Source organism: Podarcis pityusensis, assembly GCF_964106645.2.
Source record: "Podarcis pityusensis genome assembly, chromosome: 2".
NCBI classification, from domain to species: Eukaryota; Metazoa; Chordata; class Lepidosauria; order Squamata; family Lacertidae; genus Podarcis; species Podarcis pityusensis.
Window position 1 is genome coordinate 63,066,461 of NC_138029.1, and position 16,771 is coordinate 63,083,231.

The 16,771-nt window shown below is 42.9% G+C and overlaps 1 protein-coding gene and 1 long non-coding RNA gene across 5 annotated transcripts in view; one reads left to right on the forward strand and one right to left on the reverse strand.

Annotated features, from left to right (window-relative positions):
• FLT4 (fms related receptor tyrosine kinase 4) overlaps window positions 1-16,771 on the reverse strand; it is an 88,271-nt gene that overhangs the window by 7,589 nt on the left and 63,911 nt on the right. For all 4 annotated transcript variants that reach the window (XM_080991274.1, XM_080991273.1, XM_080991272.1 and 1 more), the window contains exons 13-27: window positions 15,700-16,059; window positions 14,888-15,034; window positions 13,114-13,245; window positions 12,696-12,802; window positions 11,580-11,715; window positions 10,872-10,976; window positions 9,092-9,205; window positions 7,884-7,972; window positions 6,728-6,884; window positions 5,166-5,260; window positions 4,032-4,154; window positions 3,116-3,227; window positions 2,199-2,298; window positions 1,761-1,866; window positions 912-1,051 (exon numbers count right to left, since the gene is read on the reverse strand). In XM_080991274.1, the coding sequence (XP_080847400.1) occupies window positions 912-1,051; window positions 1,761-1,866; window positions 2,199-2,298; window positions 3,116-3,227; window positions 4,032-4,154; window positions 5,166-5,260; window positions 6,728-6,884; window positions 7,884-7,972; window positions 9,092-9,205; window positions 10,872-10,976; window positions 11,580-11,715; window positions 12,696-12,802; window positions 13,114-13,245; window positions 14,888-15,034; window positions 15,700-16,059 (2,023 nt within the window). The remainder of the gene's footprint in view (window positions 1-911; window positions 1,052-1,760; window positions 1,867-2,198; window positions 2,299-3,115; window positions 3,228-4,031; window positions 4,155-5,165; window positions 5,261-6,727; window positions 6,885-7,883; window positions 7,973-9,091; window positions 9,206-10,871; window positions 10,977-11,579; window positions 11,716-12,695; window positions 12,803-13,113; window positions 13,246-14,887; window positions 15,035-15,699; window positions 16,060-16,771) is intronic.
• On the forward strand, window positions 2-15,371 carry LOC308469249. Its single transcript, XR_013982052.1, has 7 exons — window positions 2-101; window positions 1,169-1,325; window positions 9,419-9,493; window positions 12,666-12,808; window positions 13,085-13,174; window positions 14,067-14,228; window positions 14,868-15,371. It is a non-coding gene; the product is annotated as an uncharacterized lncRNA (long non-coding RNA).

Here is a 16,771-nt window from a genome sequence, read left to right on the forward strand (position 1 = left end):
AAAGGACATAAAGTAAAGGGTGAATCAGAAAAGATACTGGTGGAACATGCACATTAAATAAGGAAATCTTCACTTTGTGCTCTTCTGGTCAGCAATACTGGGTCAGTTAAGACATAAAATTCTGCAGAAAAAAAGTAGCACAGTCTGAATGTGTTATTACCCTTTCCCCTTGCTCCTCAGAAAGTATGTTTAAGGCCTAAGTAGACATTGCACACAGATTTCTGTAGCTTCAGGAAAGGAAAAGTAGCCTGGGAGAAGCCATTTTTCCCAGTCCTCAAGGATGAAAAGCAGGTTGAGGACTGGTTTTGAACAGGAATATGGATGGCAGGGAAATTTTAAGAATCCCCCTCCCCCTGCCATTCTTCCACTGCTACACATATATTGCATAGAGTGCCTGGTTTAGCCCTTAGAATAACCTTGGTAAGTACAGCAGTGATTTAAATGTAGCAACATGAAGCAGGATTCATCAGCTGTCACTGGGGATGTTGATGCTTTGGGTGGAAATGACATGTCTCTCTTCCTATGCCACCCCCATAGCTACTGTCACTTTGCATCTCCAAGATGAAGACAAATATTGTGCATCAATGGCCTTCCATTTTTTAGTGCTTGGGGTACCCACCTTTTCCAGTCTAGCAAAAAGTATTTATTGTCCCACATGTATATTATCTGGACATGTATAGAGCAAATCTTGCTGTTTTATTAGCAAGCAACAGATAAACTGTATTTTGGGGAGGGCAGGGGTCCAAGTTAAATGCGTAACATCCATGAGAAGTAGTTGTGGCTGAAAATATTGTTCGTAGCCTAATGATATAAAAATGTTTGATGTGAGATAATACTGCCTTTCTAAAAGGCTTTGTTCTTAGTTTGGCCAGCTCTCAGCTTGACTCTTCCAGGATTCAGCAGGGACTTACCTTGCTGCTATATTGTGACAGTGCATCCTCAAGTCAAATTCCTCTTCATCAGAATTCTGCTGGATGGAGGAAGCTACCTGGGAGAAGCCATCATCTTCAGAACTCAGAGAGTCATTAAGTGGGATATAATCCTTCCCTTCCTAATGGGAATTTAAATAAGTAGTTATGTGCCAGGAAAATTGAAGAATTTGCCAGAAGCCGCAACAATGAGAGTGAAGAAACGGTAGTTCTCCCCCTGCTCCCATTTTCTCCTCCAGGAAAAAAGAGGATAGCCGTTAACGCCTGTGCAGACACATACTTCTGAGGAATAATGGGTAGATGAATTTCATAAGAAAAGCAAATAGATCAAACTGTTTTATATCGGAAAGTGAAACAATGCTTTCATCTCCCCATCTCCTGACTTGCAAATAAAAGGTAAGGACACCCACTTCTGTCATCCAACCCATTTAACAATTTGCTGGTGGCATCAACTCCACAGTCCGATTGTACCAAATGTCCTGGGATACAAGACAGGCAAGGGGTACAAGATAAGTAAGGATGTATATTTCTGAAACAATTTCTGGTTTTAAGCTTTCCCCCAAGCACTATTAGAAAGACACTAAGGTAAAAGAGGGCAGCACGTGTGTTGAAAAACCTCTCTGAAGAGAGAGAAAGAGAAGGAAAGAGATTTGACGCTAGTCTTCTAATCTTAATCACATTCAGCTGTCAAATTTGGGCTGCCAGACAAAGAGGCTCCCCATCTCCACTGTATCTAAATGATTACTCAGCAGCTCACCAAAGAAATAACTCCTTGCACCTAGCTGGCTTTTGCAGCTGGTTTCTGATCTATGATTACAAATGAGAACTTACATGCTGGACATTCTCCTGAAGAAGGTTCCCCAGGATCTCCACCAAGTCCGAGAATGTTGGTCTTTCCTTGGGATCACCATACCAACAGCTTAGCATTATACGGTAACTGCAGAGAAAAACACAACAAGCCTTTGCATGAAGCTGATCAATCTCTTCATCCTATAACTGTCAATCAAATACAAAGCTAGAATTTGGAAACTGCTGCAAAGGGAAAGCCTCTCCTTAAGGTAAATGCTGGAGTTGAGCACCAGCAGTGTTACTACAGAAGCAAATGAAAGAGTTTAAATGGCTATATCATGTTGAGCCTTTAGCACACTAGCCAAAGCAGAGGAAGAAAATATGCTTCAGATCTTGGGAACCTCTATGGATCTATATTCTGTGGACTACAGTATTTTATTTTTTTTGCTGCTGGCACTGTTTTCAAGTGCTCTGACTCACATTTCTGCAGTGGCATATTCTGGAGCTCTCATCCTGGTGCCATCTTTCAGTCTCTGGCAAAATTCTTCATTGATCTGGACTCCAGGGTATGGGGAGGCACCTGAAGAAGATAATCCACAGATTGTCAGGCAGGGGCATGAAGGAAAGATGAAAGAGAAGAAGGCACAATTGCATCTGCAAAAATGCCCCATCTGTTCTTTTACACTGTGAGAGAACTCACAGAGATATCCCTGTTTTTCTTATATTGTGTGAGTGCTCCTCTGTCTCACCTGTTATTTTACACTCACTTTAGGAATCTGAAGTAGCCTACTTAGACAGGGCCAAAGCTACAAGTACTGGAATCAAAATGTTGCTCAAGAACTAGTCAATATTGGTTCAGGCCTTTATAAAACTGGAAATTATGCACAAAAAGGAAAGGCTAACTTTCTGTAAAGAAGTTCTACAGAACTGAAACCTAGTTGATAAATTTGAGACAGGAGGTTTCTGGGATATGCATTCAGGGGTGTTAAGATCCAAAAGTAGGCTTTGTAATGCCCGAAGAAGGTGTGCTGCAGGTCACATGTAGCAAAGTGTTGCATCTACCTGATCAACGGGACTTACTCTCTTTTTCCTGTCTCTACCTCCCCCCAAGCTCCCTCCCAATTTACTCTGGATGGTTAGAGGAACCGCCCCCCCCCCCCCGAACAGATCTGGGGAGGTTGGGGTTCATGCGGAGAGAAAGAGTCCTATTCCTTAGGTGGAAATCCTTGCACAAGAATGACAACCCAAAATAATTAGCAGAATAGATGCAACTGGAGTGGTAAGGTAGGTAAAATAAGGAGATTTAGGGGGCCCTTCCAGCAACCTACCTTCAAAGTCACATGCATCTAAGAGTATGGGTGGCTCAGGGGAGAGTTCAACTATTCATCAGTGCTCACCTAGTGAGAAGATCTCCCATAGGAGGACTCCAAATGACCAGACATCACTCTGGGTGGTGTAGACTTTGTCAAAGATGCTTTCTGGAGCCATCCACTTTAGTGGGAGACGAGCCTATGGAAGAGAAATAAATGTGAATGGCTATTACAGCTCAGAAAAAGGTTAATAGCAACTAAATAAGAAAACCCACAGAAAAATCTCTGAACATCCTATAGTGGCTCATGCAGACAGGCACCAAATCAAGTGAATATCTATTTAGGTGCAGATTAGGAAGCTGTAGCCTGATATTATCTACCTAGATCAGAGGTGATTAATCTGTGGCCATCCAGATGTTGCTGGCCATCAACCCCAGGCCAATAGTCAGGAATCATGGGAGTTGCAATCCTTAGATGCTTGGGCTTCATTCACTAACTCAATGAGGTTATGAATACTTCCACAACAGATAGAAAGCTGATGTTTTGCACACACGTTTCAAAATACTGTATACAAAGTGTAGCAATAAAGAATTGTGAGCAAAAGCAGTTATAGGGACCTAGGCTTTAATTCAGTTGGGGATGCACAGCTAAGCAGAAAACATATGAACATCTTTCAGGTGAGGGAAGCATGATGTTTATTGCAGATGACAGGTGAAATCAAGTAGCCCTACACTACAGATGGCAAGGCTAAGTGCTACCCTCTATACTGTCTTTCTCTTACACGGAACAAAATGCATATTTTGTGCCAAGGAAGTGCATTAGACAAAGCCTCTTAACCATTTTATTTCTCTACTCCATTCCTCTTCGTATCTATAAGAACAGACGATAAACATCCTCTCTGTATTTCAGTAAGAACTGGTCATAAGCAAACATATACTGAAGGCACTGACTATAAACTTTTAAAGCCAATTCCAGTTCCCCATATCCATGACCCACAACTCACGCTGCCCTTCCTGACATAGTCAGGATCCTTATAGATGTCCCGAGCCAGACCAAAGTCACAGATCTTCACCACATTGTTTTCTGATAGCAAGATGTTGCGTGCTGCCAAGTCTCTATGGATGCACTAAAGGAAAAGAAAAAAAGGGGAGACGGCATCAGGAATATAGATTCTAGTGTGGAAATGACTGATGGGATATCAGAAACTATGAACAAGTACAGAAGTCTCAGGGCTTTTCTCTCAAAGTAAGTCAAAAGCAGATCATTGATCCTATGAAGATATTCTAGTAATCCCTGTGTTCAGGACAAGTAATAGCTCCTTTGGGGAGTGCTCACAAGTCACCCAATGTGAGCAGGCCGGGCTTGAAAGCAACAGCCCTCTATACAATCACACAATGGCAGTGTGGATCAATTTTCCAGTCAGCCATGCCCTTATCCAGGATACTCCATTCCACCCCCTCCTTCATTTTCTGTTCCTCTTCCCCAACAATCTGTCTGCATCCTGTTGTCTCCACTGACCATACTCAGCCTTCATTGGACTGTTTTGGGATCCACCCCCTCCCTTTATGGATTTTTTTCAAATTATTTTTTTGTACTTCTGCATGCCTTGTGACTGTCCAAGCATGCCACTACCTCCCCCTTGTTTGTGGATGGTGCATTTTTTTACTACACACTCGGAGAACAAGATCACAATTAGCATACAGGGTACTGTCTCTCAAATTGGATGTACTTAATATCATCCACCATGGCTTTAAAAACATGGTTAGACTGCTCCTTCTTGAATGTGTTTAAAGTGTGTACATGGCCATCAGCACACCTTCAGGACAAGTAAAAGACGGTACCACTTCACAAAATTATGCAGTTTGTGAAGTGGTACCGTCTTTTACTTGTCCTGAATCTACTGTCAGTCCACTTCACTGGATGACTCAAAGTTCTAGTACAAGAGAAGGAGAAAGGCTTCTCTCTGCCCATTTTCTTCACACCACACATTGTTTTATAAATCTCTTATTATATCCCCTCTGTTAAGATTGTAGACAAAAAAAAAACAAAACAAAAAACAACAAAACCAACCAACCAACCAACCAACCAACCAACGGGGGGGGGGGGGTGAGTCAGAGTAAGTATGTGGAGTGCTTACCTTTCTGGAAGCTAAAAACTCCATACCACGTGCCACCTGGAAACTGTAGCAGATCAGATCTTCCATTGTCAGAGGGCTCTGCCACAAATCATCCACTGTACAAATGTGCAAGAAAGGAAGTTACATTCTGAAGGTTTGTGGCAGTGAAAAATCTCCAGGTCAACCAGCTTTTGCCTAGACTATAGTGATTTTCTTCAGAGTGTCCTAGAGAAATCTTAGACTTGCTTGCTAGTCTAATCCAGACAACTGGGATCAGTGATGGCAATCAAAGACAAAGCTATGCATGGTTAAGTACAAGGCTTAACAGAACTTAAGCCTGTGTAGCTGTATGCCTGATATTAAAAATAATTATCATTAACCATTTGTGTTGCTGAAAGCACAGCCTGATTTTATACAATTGATGAGGACTCTGCACTAGGGACATTGTCTCTGCAATGGAAAGGTGGTACTGACACCTACAGATATATTAATTTAATTATGAGAGACACTTCAAGCAGATGTGAGGCCTATAGCTGAGAATAAAGACAGGGCTTAGTATTTTCCCGATGAAGAAAACTGTATTTCAGTGCCAGACAGATAGGAAAACTGCCTGCCTCCAGGAAAATCATTTTACTTGGCTGAGGTATTGCCTGATTAAGACATTGCAGATTGCTGACCTTTGTAGATTTATAAACTTGCCATTTGACCAGGGGCTAATCATCTTTAGATAGTCCTGTGGCTTATTGCGGAAAGTTATATATATTCATGGGGTAAGAACAGTGGTTTACTGTACTAGGAAAGCCTAGGAATCATTCTCTTTAGAAGGGATTCCTTTGCTCCTACAAAAGCTTTGGGAGATTAACAGAGAAACAGGAAAGGTCTGAAAATTGGATCTATATTTACTAATCAACATTAAGCACATGTATTTTGTATGACTGTGATTGAATTTGTTACTGTCCTCATGCAGTGATTAGAACAATTACTATTTATGTTTGTGCAGTTGTAAAGCTGTATAAAGCTCTTTAATTTTTACAAATATTGTTAGTATTCAATGTTTTTTAATGCCCTCAAAATTTCTATACAGGGCACACATTTAAGTTGCACATGATATATGGTCATCTGACTGCTGGCTGAAGGGAGCATCAGGCCTCCAAGGGAAGGTCCAGGGCCCTCCATGACTTTGTTCCATATTCTCTAACCTACATTTTTATGGTCAAGGAACAGAGTGGAATCTTACCCTTTGCACCTTTCAATAAACTCACTGTAGGCTTTTGTGCAGGCTGTACTCCTCTGCACTTGTTACACAGACTAGGGTCACTAAGGACCAATGCCCCCAGCTTCCTCTTCAGTGCATTCTTTTTGGTTCCTTGAGTTCTTCCCACCTTGCATGTGAACTGTGATGAATACCCATAAAGTCTGGCTCCCTCCCTTTCCATCTGCTTCCAGGTCTCTAAAAGGGAACATTATCCACTCTGCCACTGGCCCAACCTTCGTGTGTGCTTAAAGAAATCCTGCACACTTTCTTTCAAGTTCCCTAAATTCCTTGCTCCCCTCCGCCCATGAAGATTCAATGAGTTCTTTACCTTCTTGTATGAGTGGTGGCGGCGGTGCTGCCTGGCTCTTGTTCATCAGAAGTCTATTAAGAATTGCACTGTCAGTGGTACCAGACCGACTCCTTCTGTCTGCTCTCACAGCTTCCACGATAGAACGAACTTGGACGCGTAGTCGGGGAGATTTTTCCTAGGAAGCACACCCCATCACAAGGATCACCATGAGGCAGACTATGGGCTTATCTACACCTTCCCTTGTCCCGCTGCTTTCCCCCAGGGAAAACCTCTCTTTAGTCCTCAATCTGAGCAAACAGTGATTTGGGTTTCCCCCAGATTGCCATTTGTTCCCATCTATCGCTAAACATTGGGTTTTCCCTTGGAAAGGAGCGGGACCAGGGGGAAACTGCTTGAATCCATACTTTTTAGGCATGGCACAAGTGGAAGTGTGGAAAAGCCTTCATGCTTATGCTGCAGTGATTCAATCTCAGCTCAGGTTAAGCAGCCCAGAAGCTCTAACCTCCACTTTTGAGCGACTGACTAGAAGCGGAGAAGCAGACCCAGCTGTCAGAAGGCTCATTTGTTACTGAGCTGTAAAGTATTATGGTGAACATCAGGAGAGCCCTGAACAAATGTCCATCTATTCCAGCAGCCTACCAGATGCCCCTGGGAAGACTGCAAAAACAGGGCATGTGAGCAGCAGTCCTCTACCACTGTTGTTCTCCTGGAACTGACATTTGGAGGTATGCTGCCTATGGGCCTCCTGGCAGGGGAAAGCGTGAAGCAGAAAGAGCAGAGCAGGTGAAGAAGGATGCTGGATCCTGGTTTGTCCTGTTGCTCTTAACACCACAACCCCCTTCATCTCCTTTCTCCAGTGCAGGCCCCTAGACTGAATGTGGGCCTAGCGAGGAAAAAGGTAATTGGGGGACACAGTAAAGGAGGCAAAACCTGTGGGCAAGGGCAGGGGAAGCAGCAGCAGTTTTCCAGCTCCTCCTCCTCTACTTTAGATTGTTTCTGCCACTTTTTATTTACACACCAAGCCATAGTGTTCAGAGGGACTGAAACATGCTTAAGCAAGTGATTTTTCTTCAATAATACGATGATGATGATGATGATGATGATGATGATGATGTTCAGACTATCCTATGAAAACAGAGTTAGAATTATTGCCAAGATAATGTCAGTCACATACCCTATAAGGACTGAATCCTTCCCGTTTGGTCCGCAGATAATTGGAGAGGTTTCCATATTTACAGAATTCAACAATAACCATGAGGGGACCTGCAGTAGAGAAGTCAATAAGAAAGTGTGTTTCTTTCGGGCAGGCTTAAGTGTAAGAAATTTGGATTGCCTTGTCTTTCACACCATACTACCCACATGGTATATACCCTGTGCAAGACATTCTTCTAGCTGCGTTCCGCTCTAGACAAGCTTCTGAAGGCCACAGGGAGTGGTGGGTGGAGCAACAAATGTTAATTTATTGACACACGCCCCATCAGGGTGAGCAAGAAGCATGATCAGAATTCAAATATACATTATAGCCTGGTAAAAGCATTCAAGGAAGAAGCAGAGCTGGGGCAATGTGGCGTCAGGAGTGTCTCAAGGGACAGACAGAGAGGCCTGGAGGGCCATATTTGACCTCTGTGCCTGAGGTTCCCTATCCTGCTGTACAGGGACAATGTGAGATGGCTCTCGTACCATTTTTTCTTTTACATGCAAGGTGATCAAGACAGTGGCAGCAGTTGTGGCCTGGGGCAGCACTAGGGAGACCAAGGGTGGGAGGTCATCACCCCACACATCTAGCTGATGTCAGCGAGGCATAAAAGTCGACTGCCTTACTATCCAGCAGAACAGTCCGGAACAGATATTCCACCCACCCTCTCTGTATTTTGTGGCTTTGCCCAATGGGAAAAGGGCAGCGCATGTACAGGACCCTGCTGTTGAATTTCTCAGTCGTCGTATTCATGAGCAGGAAGGAATTTGCCTGAAGATGTATCGGGTTAGTTTGGGGTTTTTTGCCTTCCTCATAGCAATTGTCACTTTTGGGCTGGCTCCTTAGACAAAAGCTTGGGCTGGGTAGGTGATCCACCCCCCAAATATCAGGCAAAACTCAAGGTAATCTGGTAAAGGGGGTAGGGTTCTGTCCAAAAACCTGAACGGCATCCTGGTGGGATTTCCTTGTTAGATTTGCATCAGTGGAGGCTATCCTCTCACCTTGTCTGACTCTGATGGCGATATCAGTCAGCAATTGGGTTAGCTGATTCAGGATCCATGCCCAATGCCTGTGCCAATAGAGTTGTGGCTATTTCTATCCCAGGCTGGTGTCATGTCTTTCTAACCACATTCACACTGTTAATCCCCTCCTCCCCGGCTTTGGCTGCAATATTTACCAATATTTACCGTTAGGTTTGGTGCAGGCACCCAGCAGGTTAACCACATTCAGATGGTTTCCAATATGGATGAGGATCTTCAGCTCTGACATAAGCGCTTTGTGTTCACTTGCAGTAGCTCCCTCTGAAAACAATGTTACAATTATCCCTTAATTGCCACTTCTAGCATCCAGATAGCTCATATCTATGTTTGTCACCAAAAACCATTCCTGAGATAGATAGATAGATAGATAGATAGATAGATAGATATAGCTTGCTTTAAGAAATTGTTTGCAAATCTTACATTGCAAAGCTTGATATGATTCATCCAAAACAAAATATTAATTTCTTCATTCAGCATCCCATCTTCTAAGAGAGACGAGAGGAAAGCGTAGTCTTTGCAACTACATAGCATGGACAACTTCTCTTGACAGTAAATTCTTTTTTGTTTGTTGACACCAGTGCAGCAAAGGCTTTGTTATTCAAACATCTGCCTCTTTCATCTCAGTACATTGGGAGTAAATGTACTCACACTAAACTCAATGGGACTTGCTTCTAAGAAAACATGAATAGGCTTGAACTTTAAGAATGCCATACAATGCAGCCACCATCATACATTCACTGGGCCTGTACGGCAGTGCCAGTACATTAAAATGTGTCATGCTCTGCTATTATATAAGTGAAACTTAAGAAGGCTTAAGAAAAATAATTATAAATATGGGGTGGAATTCAATGCAGTGCTAAGTTCTACTCATGCAGCCAGACTTCCCACCCCCACCCCCATGTCCCCTAAGCCAAGTGTGGATGTCCACAAGCCCTGGAGATGGAACAGGAACATTGGGTGGCCTTTGCAGAAATCCCTACCTGAATTGCTCTTGGCCATTTGAAATTATGACTACAAACATTTATGGAAAGCTCTAATTTCAAGGGGCTTGGATTCTTTTTGGTTCTGATTGTAACAGATGGAACCACAGCTTAATGCCTGACTGCAGCACCGTGGTTAATTCTGACAAACAGCGCAAGGTATACCCAGAGGTTTCCCTGAACAGCTGCTATATGAAGGTTCCTACCTGGAGAATCTGAGCAACGCTATTCTTGTCTACTGAGATAACTATTCTACTGTTGTTCCATTAGAGTATGTCACTTACATCTGTTTCCTCCTTGTTATCATCTACATTATCTCAGCTGATCTTTTTCTCTCCTGTAATTAATCTTTGGGCACTGTAACATTTTGTTCTGAGACTCATTGGCTCACTGGGAGAACAGAGATGACAATTTGCCTAGTGGTAACTTACCATGGTATTGAGTACCCATCTGATAATCCAGTAACAAAATGGTTTTTACCAATATAAACAGCTGGCTCACCAACTGGTTCCATGGGTCCCAAGTTATCACTTGGGTCATCTATATTAACCGGTTATGGAGAATCCTCTCTGCCCTCATTTTATTGGATCTGATGTTGATCTGACGTTTAGAGCCTCTGTAGGTCAGCTCTGTTTAAAGGCCACCTTCCCCTCACTCCCTGCCCAGCTGTATTGGGAGGAATGGGACACTGTTTAGCAGTTACTGACTGACAAACAGTCAAAGGCAAAGAAACTGAAGATTCAGAAAAGGCTATAGCTAATTACTTCTACAGAGGAAGATCAGCTTAGTGGATCCTGCTGGCAGAAGAACATATTGGGGGTTAGGGTTGGGAGATGATGAGGGATTTGCTTAAATCATAGGGAAATGGACTTCCAGAAAGAAAAAATTAACCAAGTGAATGTTTTTAGACAGACAAGTAATACTTAGATGTCATTTATTACACCTACCTTTGAGCATTTTTACTGCCACTGTCTCACAGCTGTTACTCTTATTAATTCCAAATGCAGAGGCTTCCATCACTTTCCCAAAGGCTCCATGGCCCAGGACTTTACCTGAAAAAAGAAAGGTTTTTTTTGGGGGGGGGGGAGAAGAGAGACAGCGTTTAAAAAAAATATGGCCAGGGTGCAGTTAGATGAACTCATTTCATGTAATGGCTGTAACAGTCATTGAATGGGATCAAAACAAAACAGGAAACTGGGACAAAAAAGAAGAAAAGGTGTGAAAAAAGGAAGAGGAAAGAATGGCATTTTCACCATCTCCAGGTGGCTGTATTTTTAGAGAGAGGGGAGGAAGTGAGACAGACGCAGAGTCAACAAAGCAGAGGAAGGAAACAGATAGCTGAAAATGAGGTGTCGTTTTTGCTGCTGTTGACCAGAGCGCATGGGAAAGGTGAGGCTATACTGCATAGGTATGAGAACTTCATAATCTCCATCAATGCCTGCATTTCTGGCAGCCCTACAGAGGCTGGGTGCATGGGCTGTTCTAGAAAGTGCTGCGTTCTGAGACTGAATAGACAATGGCTTCTGTAGTTATTTTGTGGTGCAAACCAACTTTCATAAATGGCAATTGGATTTGCAATGGCAAGCTGGAAAGGAGAGAAAAAAAAGAACTAAACATATTCTTCACTTAGCAGCAAACAACATGCTGAACCTTACTGAGTCGAAGTCGCTCCCGAGGGAATTCCCATTTGCTGGAATCGTAGGGCAGGTATTCACATTGCTCATCCAAGGGAACTTCACCTGGGTCCATGATAATAGAAAGGTAGCCCGTCTTGATATCTGCATGAGCAGGCTGCGGGGAGGGAGAGATGCTGGTAAATCTGTTGTTTTGCAACGGGCCCCTATTACTGTGCAATTTTCCTCATGTCTTGAACCTATACATTGGGCTTTGCTTGACAAAGCAAAAGGGGGAAGTAGATGGTCTGACATTTCAACATCCATGTCTCAGTCCCCCATCCCAATAGAAAGGGGCCCATGTTTGAAACAAAACTGTTACTATTAGCTCAGGATATATTGCAATTTTATCCAATTCCCTCTAAATCATTTCCTTCACAAGAAATTGTACACAACAAGGGTTCATCCTTCAGCTAAACTAACCAGACCGTTGAAACAAAGGAAACTAACTCTACAATTCTATGATTCTATGGGTCTGCAGTTATTTAAAAAAGGAGAGCCCTAATTTATTTTTTACATTTATATACCGCTTTTCTGCCAAGGCATCCAAGACGGCTTATCCTTGGTCACCCTCCCGTGGCAATGCAATCTGTATTCAGTGGTGGTTACCAAGGTGATTTCTCATCCTGCTGGAAACTAGATACTTCTCTACCTTAGGTGAATGGGGCGATCTGCAAACATAAGGCAGTGGGAATGTAGAGGAGGGAGACAAAGCCATCCTATGGCAGGGACAGGGAACCTTTTTCATCCCGAGGGCCACATTCCCTTCTGGGCAACATTTCAAGGGCCACATGCTAGTAGTGGGTGGAGGTGGATTTCTACATAAACTTGTACAGCTCGCTCTCTCGTCCATTAAGGCTAGCAAAAGGCACTATCAGAGTTCAAGGACACTTTCCAGCCAAGCAAAACCACTTGAAGCATGAAGACTGGCCAGTGAAGAGGTGTGGCCTGCAGAGAGGGCAAGATAGAGAGTCATTGAAGGCCACATTTGGGCCCCAGGCCTGAGGTTCTATAGGATCTATGGGATCATCTCTTGTTCATGATTCTGTTTGCTGTTCACCAAATCAGGCTCTGTTGGAAGGATCACAGGAGACTTACTCGCTTGATGTTACAGAAGATGAGGATTAAGAGAATCCAAAAGAAGATGGCAATGACACCTGTCCCAATTAAGATCACAATCTCCACATTGGTCCTGTCATCCGAGCCTACAGGTCAGAAAGAACCACATAAGAATTAGCAAGTGAATAAAGTTTAAAGCAGGAACATGACAAAACCAAGGGCATTTTCAAGAGACAGCAGAGGAAACATTGTTGAGAATATTCTAGATTTCCTTCCAGCTGGGATAAATATAGGAGAATATGATTTCTTTTTAATAGTTTGGGTTAAGGAAGATGAATCTTGTACTGTTGTCTCAGCATGGTCTTTATTCTGATGGGATCCCTCTTCCTTTCTTTTGCTTTCTTTCCAAATAACATTTCCCTCTACAGGCTTAGGGGGTTGAAGTTAGTAATAGTACCTTCTACAGAGACACTGGCGGAGGAATTCACACAACCCTTGGCATTGCAGACACTGCACAGGTAAAGGCCAGCATCCTCTTCTCTCACCCTCTGGATACTCAGCCTCTGATTGGAATCTGCCAGGTCAATTCCTGAAACAGGCAGAAGGGGAAGGGCTTTCAGGTGTGAACTAGTGGCGTCTAGGGAGGGCTGGGATCCTTAGGCCTTTGGCCTAGTTCAAAGCGGAAGCCTGGACTAAAATTAGAGTATGGAAATCAAACTGGGACCAGTCCTTTTCACCACTGCTCGCCACATGCTGTTGTAATCAGCACTTGGTCACTTTCATATGCCTCATCCCCCAGCAATGAAGTAATATTTGTGAAAGAGTAGCCCCCAGATGCAGTACGTAGTTTTCACAAAATGCAGTGTGCCAGTACGGAGATATAAACAAATCCCAGGTTGTGGCTTACAATTCACAGTTCTGCAACTCTTAATTTTTGCAGCTCTTACAATTCCCAATTTTCTTTTGGAATTTATTTTAGCCCACCTCATTATGAATAAAAGTCAGAAACTAGTTAGATAGCTCCTGAAGGCTATACAGGTAGAAAAAGCTTGTGGAGGTTTTCAGTGGTCAAAGAGTATAACATGACACACATTAATGGTAAAGTAACAAACCATAGAACAAATTTTTTTCTCCATGATCTTTTTGGCATAAATCTTTTCTAAGAGAGATTTTGAAATTGATCGGTTTGCCACTGCAGGTCAGTAGAATGAACCTGGGGTCCAAATGTACCATTTACTTTGGTGAATGGGAACTGCCCATGTAGTCAAATATTTTCCTGTAGCTTTTAAGCACACAACTGATGAGGTAAGCTGTTTAATCTTATCCTACCCCATAGTTATCAGAATTTCAGTAGCAAAAACAGAAGTGACTGCTCAAGCATTGTCTGTGGTTCCTTTACATGCATGCAAGTAGTTCCTTGGGATTGCTGCCCATATTTCCCAAGGGATGGGCTGAAGGTATATGAGGCCACATGATGCTGAAGCTAAGCAGGTCTGGGTATGGTCAGTACCTGGATGGGTGACCACAAGAATTCCACATGTATGCTGCCCGGGGTTCCACAACAGAAGAAAGGTAGGATATAAATGTAATTCATATAAATGTAATTCAATTTAAGTTTAAAATGAAGATGCAAGTAATTATTTTAATGGGGAAGAGGAGGCTTAAATCAAACTGCAGGAATAACATCTGTGTTGCCTACTTGTTCTTTGGAAACATCTTACAGTAGCATAAACTTTTATAATTGCTCTGCTCCTGTGCAGTAATCACAGCTATAACTGATAATGCCTCTTGGTATAGGTTTGCAGATACATGCACACAGAGGAAGCAAAGCAGGAAGTATGGAAAGTCTTTATTAATTAATTACACCCTTCCTCTAGTAGGCTTGTGCTGGCACACATGAGTTGTTCTCCACTCTCATTTTATCATCAAAACAACCCTGTGAGGAAGGGTAAGCTGAGAGAAAGCAACTGATCCAAAATCTTCCAAAGAGCTTGATGGCTGGGTGGGATTTCCTTGTACAAATCTAACACTCTGTTCACAACATCACACTGGCTACACCAATGTACTTGTGTTGGTATGGCACCTGGAATGTTATTGAACTGAATGCAACAACCCAGCCTGAATTTTAATTTGAATATCCCAACCCAGAGCCTTGCAAGGCTCCACTAGGAAGCAGGAAAATTCATATGCCACTCATTCCCTCCCCAACAGATATCTTCAACCAGCCATACCTGAGACCTCTTCTACAAGCTTCTCATCCTTATACCAGCTGATGTTTGGAATATGTGTGCCATCCACTTTACAGCGCATCTCTATGGAATCACTCACATTCACCAAGATGTTTGACAGGTTCTGCTTCAACCTGGGGACCTCTAGAGCTAAAAGAGGGACGTTATGGTAAATGAAGGTGATCAACCACAAAAAAACAGTTTGGCAGAACAGTAAAGAAGAAACACTCTATAGCAGGGGTGAGAAACATTTGGTCATTCTGATATAGCTGGACTACAGCTGTGACAGGGGACATTTTGTTAATCATGAAAAAATATTTGAAATTTTAGTAAGAAGTTTAACAAGATTCCTGCTGTTGCCAGTATGAGACTCCTGGAGTGTTCAGGACCACTATGAACCTTATTATTGTAAAACTGGATATTTTAAATCATGAGTCAGCCTCATAAAAATACAGAAATAATAAACCAGACATATGAATGGACATAATTTTATTTGGCATTGGAATTATTACTTTCGCCTAGTCTAAGTTTCTCCTTTTCTTGATGTTTCTCCAGCTATTCGGGCTAGCACCTGCCCTTGTTATTTCTTTTGGTGCAAACTATGTTGTCTCAGGATTCTAATAAGAATATATGATCCAAAAAAGAAGTGCCTTCTGGATCAATCTGTGGCCCAAAGATTATATCTCAATCTAGGCTGCAGCCTAGTGGCTGCAATTCCCTATAGCCATTGTCACCACATTCTCTTTTCCATACATCTTTCAGCATCATGAAGTCCTGCCAACTAACCTGACTAGTACTTTCAGAGTGGTCCTTACCATGCACAGAGATGTATCTTTTGTGGCAGTGCTTTTCACTGTTCTCCCTGTTTTGCACTTCGCACACATAGTCCCCTTCGTCCTCTAGTGAGATACTTGGAATGGTGAGTGTCAAAGCAGCGTAATTGGAGTTGGGTTTGAAATGCAGCTCTCCTTGCATCTTTGTCGCATAGTGGTGGACATTCTTGCAGTCCAAGACCAGCGGGTTGCCCTCTTCACCATGCAGCGTCGAAAGGTTGAGTCGGTACCACTGCAGGTTCTCATAGGTGTAATTGTCAGCATTGCAGCTTAGTCTCAGGTCTTGCCCCTCAATGGGCTCTTCTGAAGGCTGCGATTCAATTTCAAACCCATTTGGGATGGCTGTCAGGAAAACAAGACAAGGAAACAGATGTGTGACGGAATTGCAAAAGCTGAAATACCAGTCTCAGGCTATGCTTATGGAATTCTATTCTATGTGCTCAATGCTGTATGGTTAAGGAATGGGAGAAACCACTTACTTGTATGTGTTTATTTAAATGCATGCACAATGGTCGCTTCAAATATGCTGAATGAAATGTTTGGCTTTGTCCGCACATAGAGAAGAATGGAAAAAGCCACCAGTGAATAAAGCTACAATCCAAACACTGATAAGAGGAAATCACTACTATTATACTATGACTTAGTATAATATGATTTACTATTATACTATGATTTACTATTATACTATGAGTGGCAAGGTCAGGGCTGTGTTGGCACACCAGCAGAACCACTCTGGAGCTCCCACCGGTGCGATCATGCAGCCCCAACCTTGCCACTGTGCTGCTCTACTCTGGGAAGTGGAAGTGACACCAGTGTCAGGAGGCTGACTCCATAGCACAGTCCACTGGGTGCTGCTGGGAGTTGTAGTCCCAAACTTGGCAGTTGTAGTCCCAAACTTGGTTGAAGAAATCTGTTAAAGAGACAAAAACCCAACTTCCTAAATATGTAATGAAACTGGGACACCACAGAGAGTCTATTCAGCGACAGGGCACTAGGGGGTGCTACTGCACCAGGAACACTTGGGAAATGCATGCTCCAGCATTTTCGTGGAAGA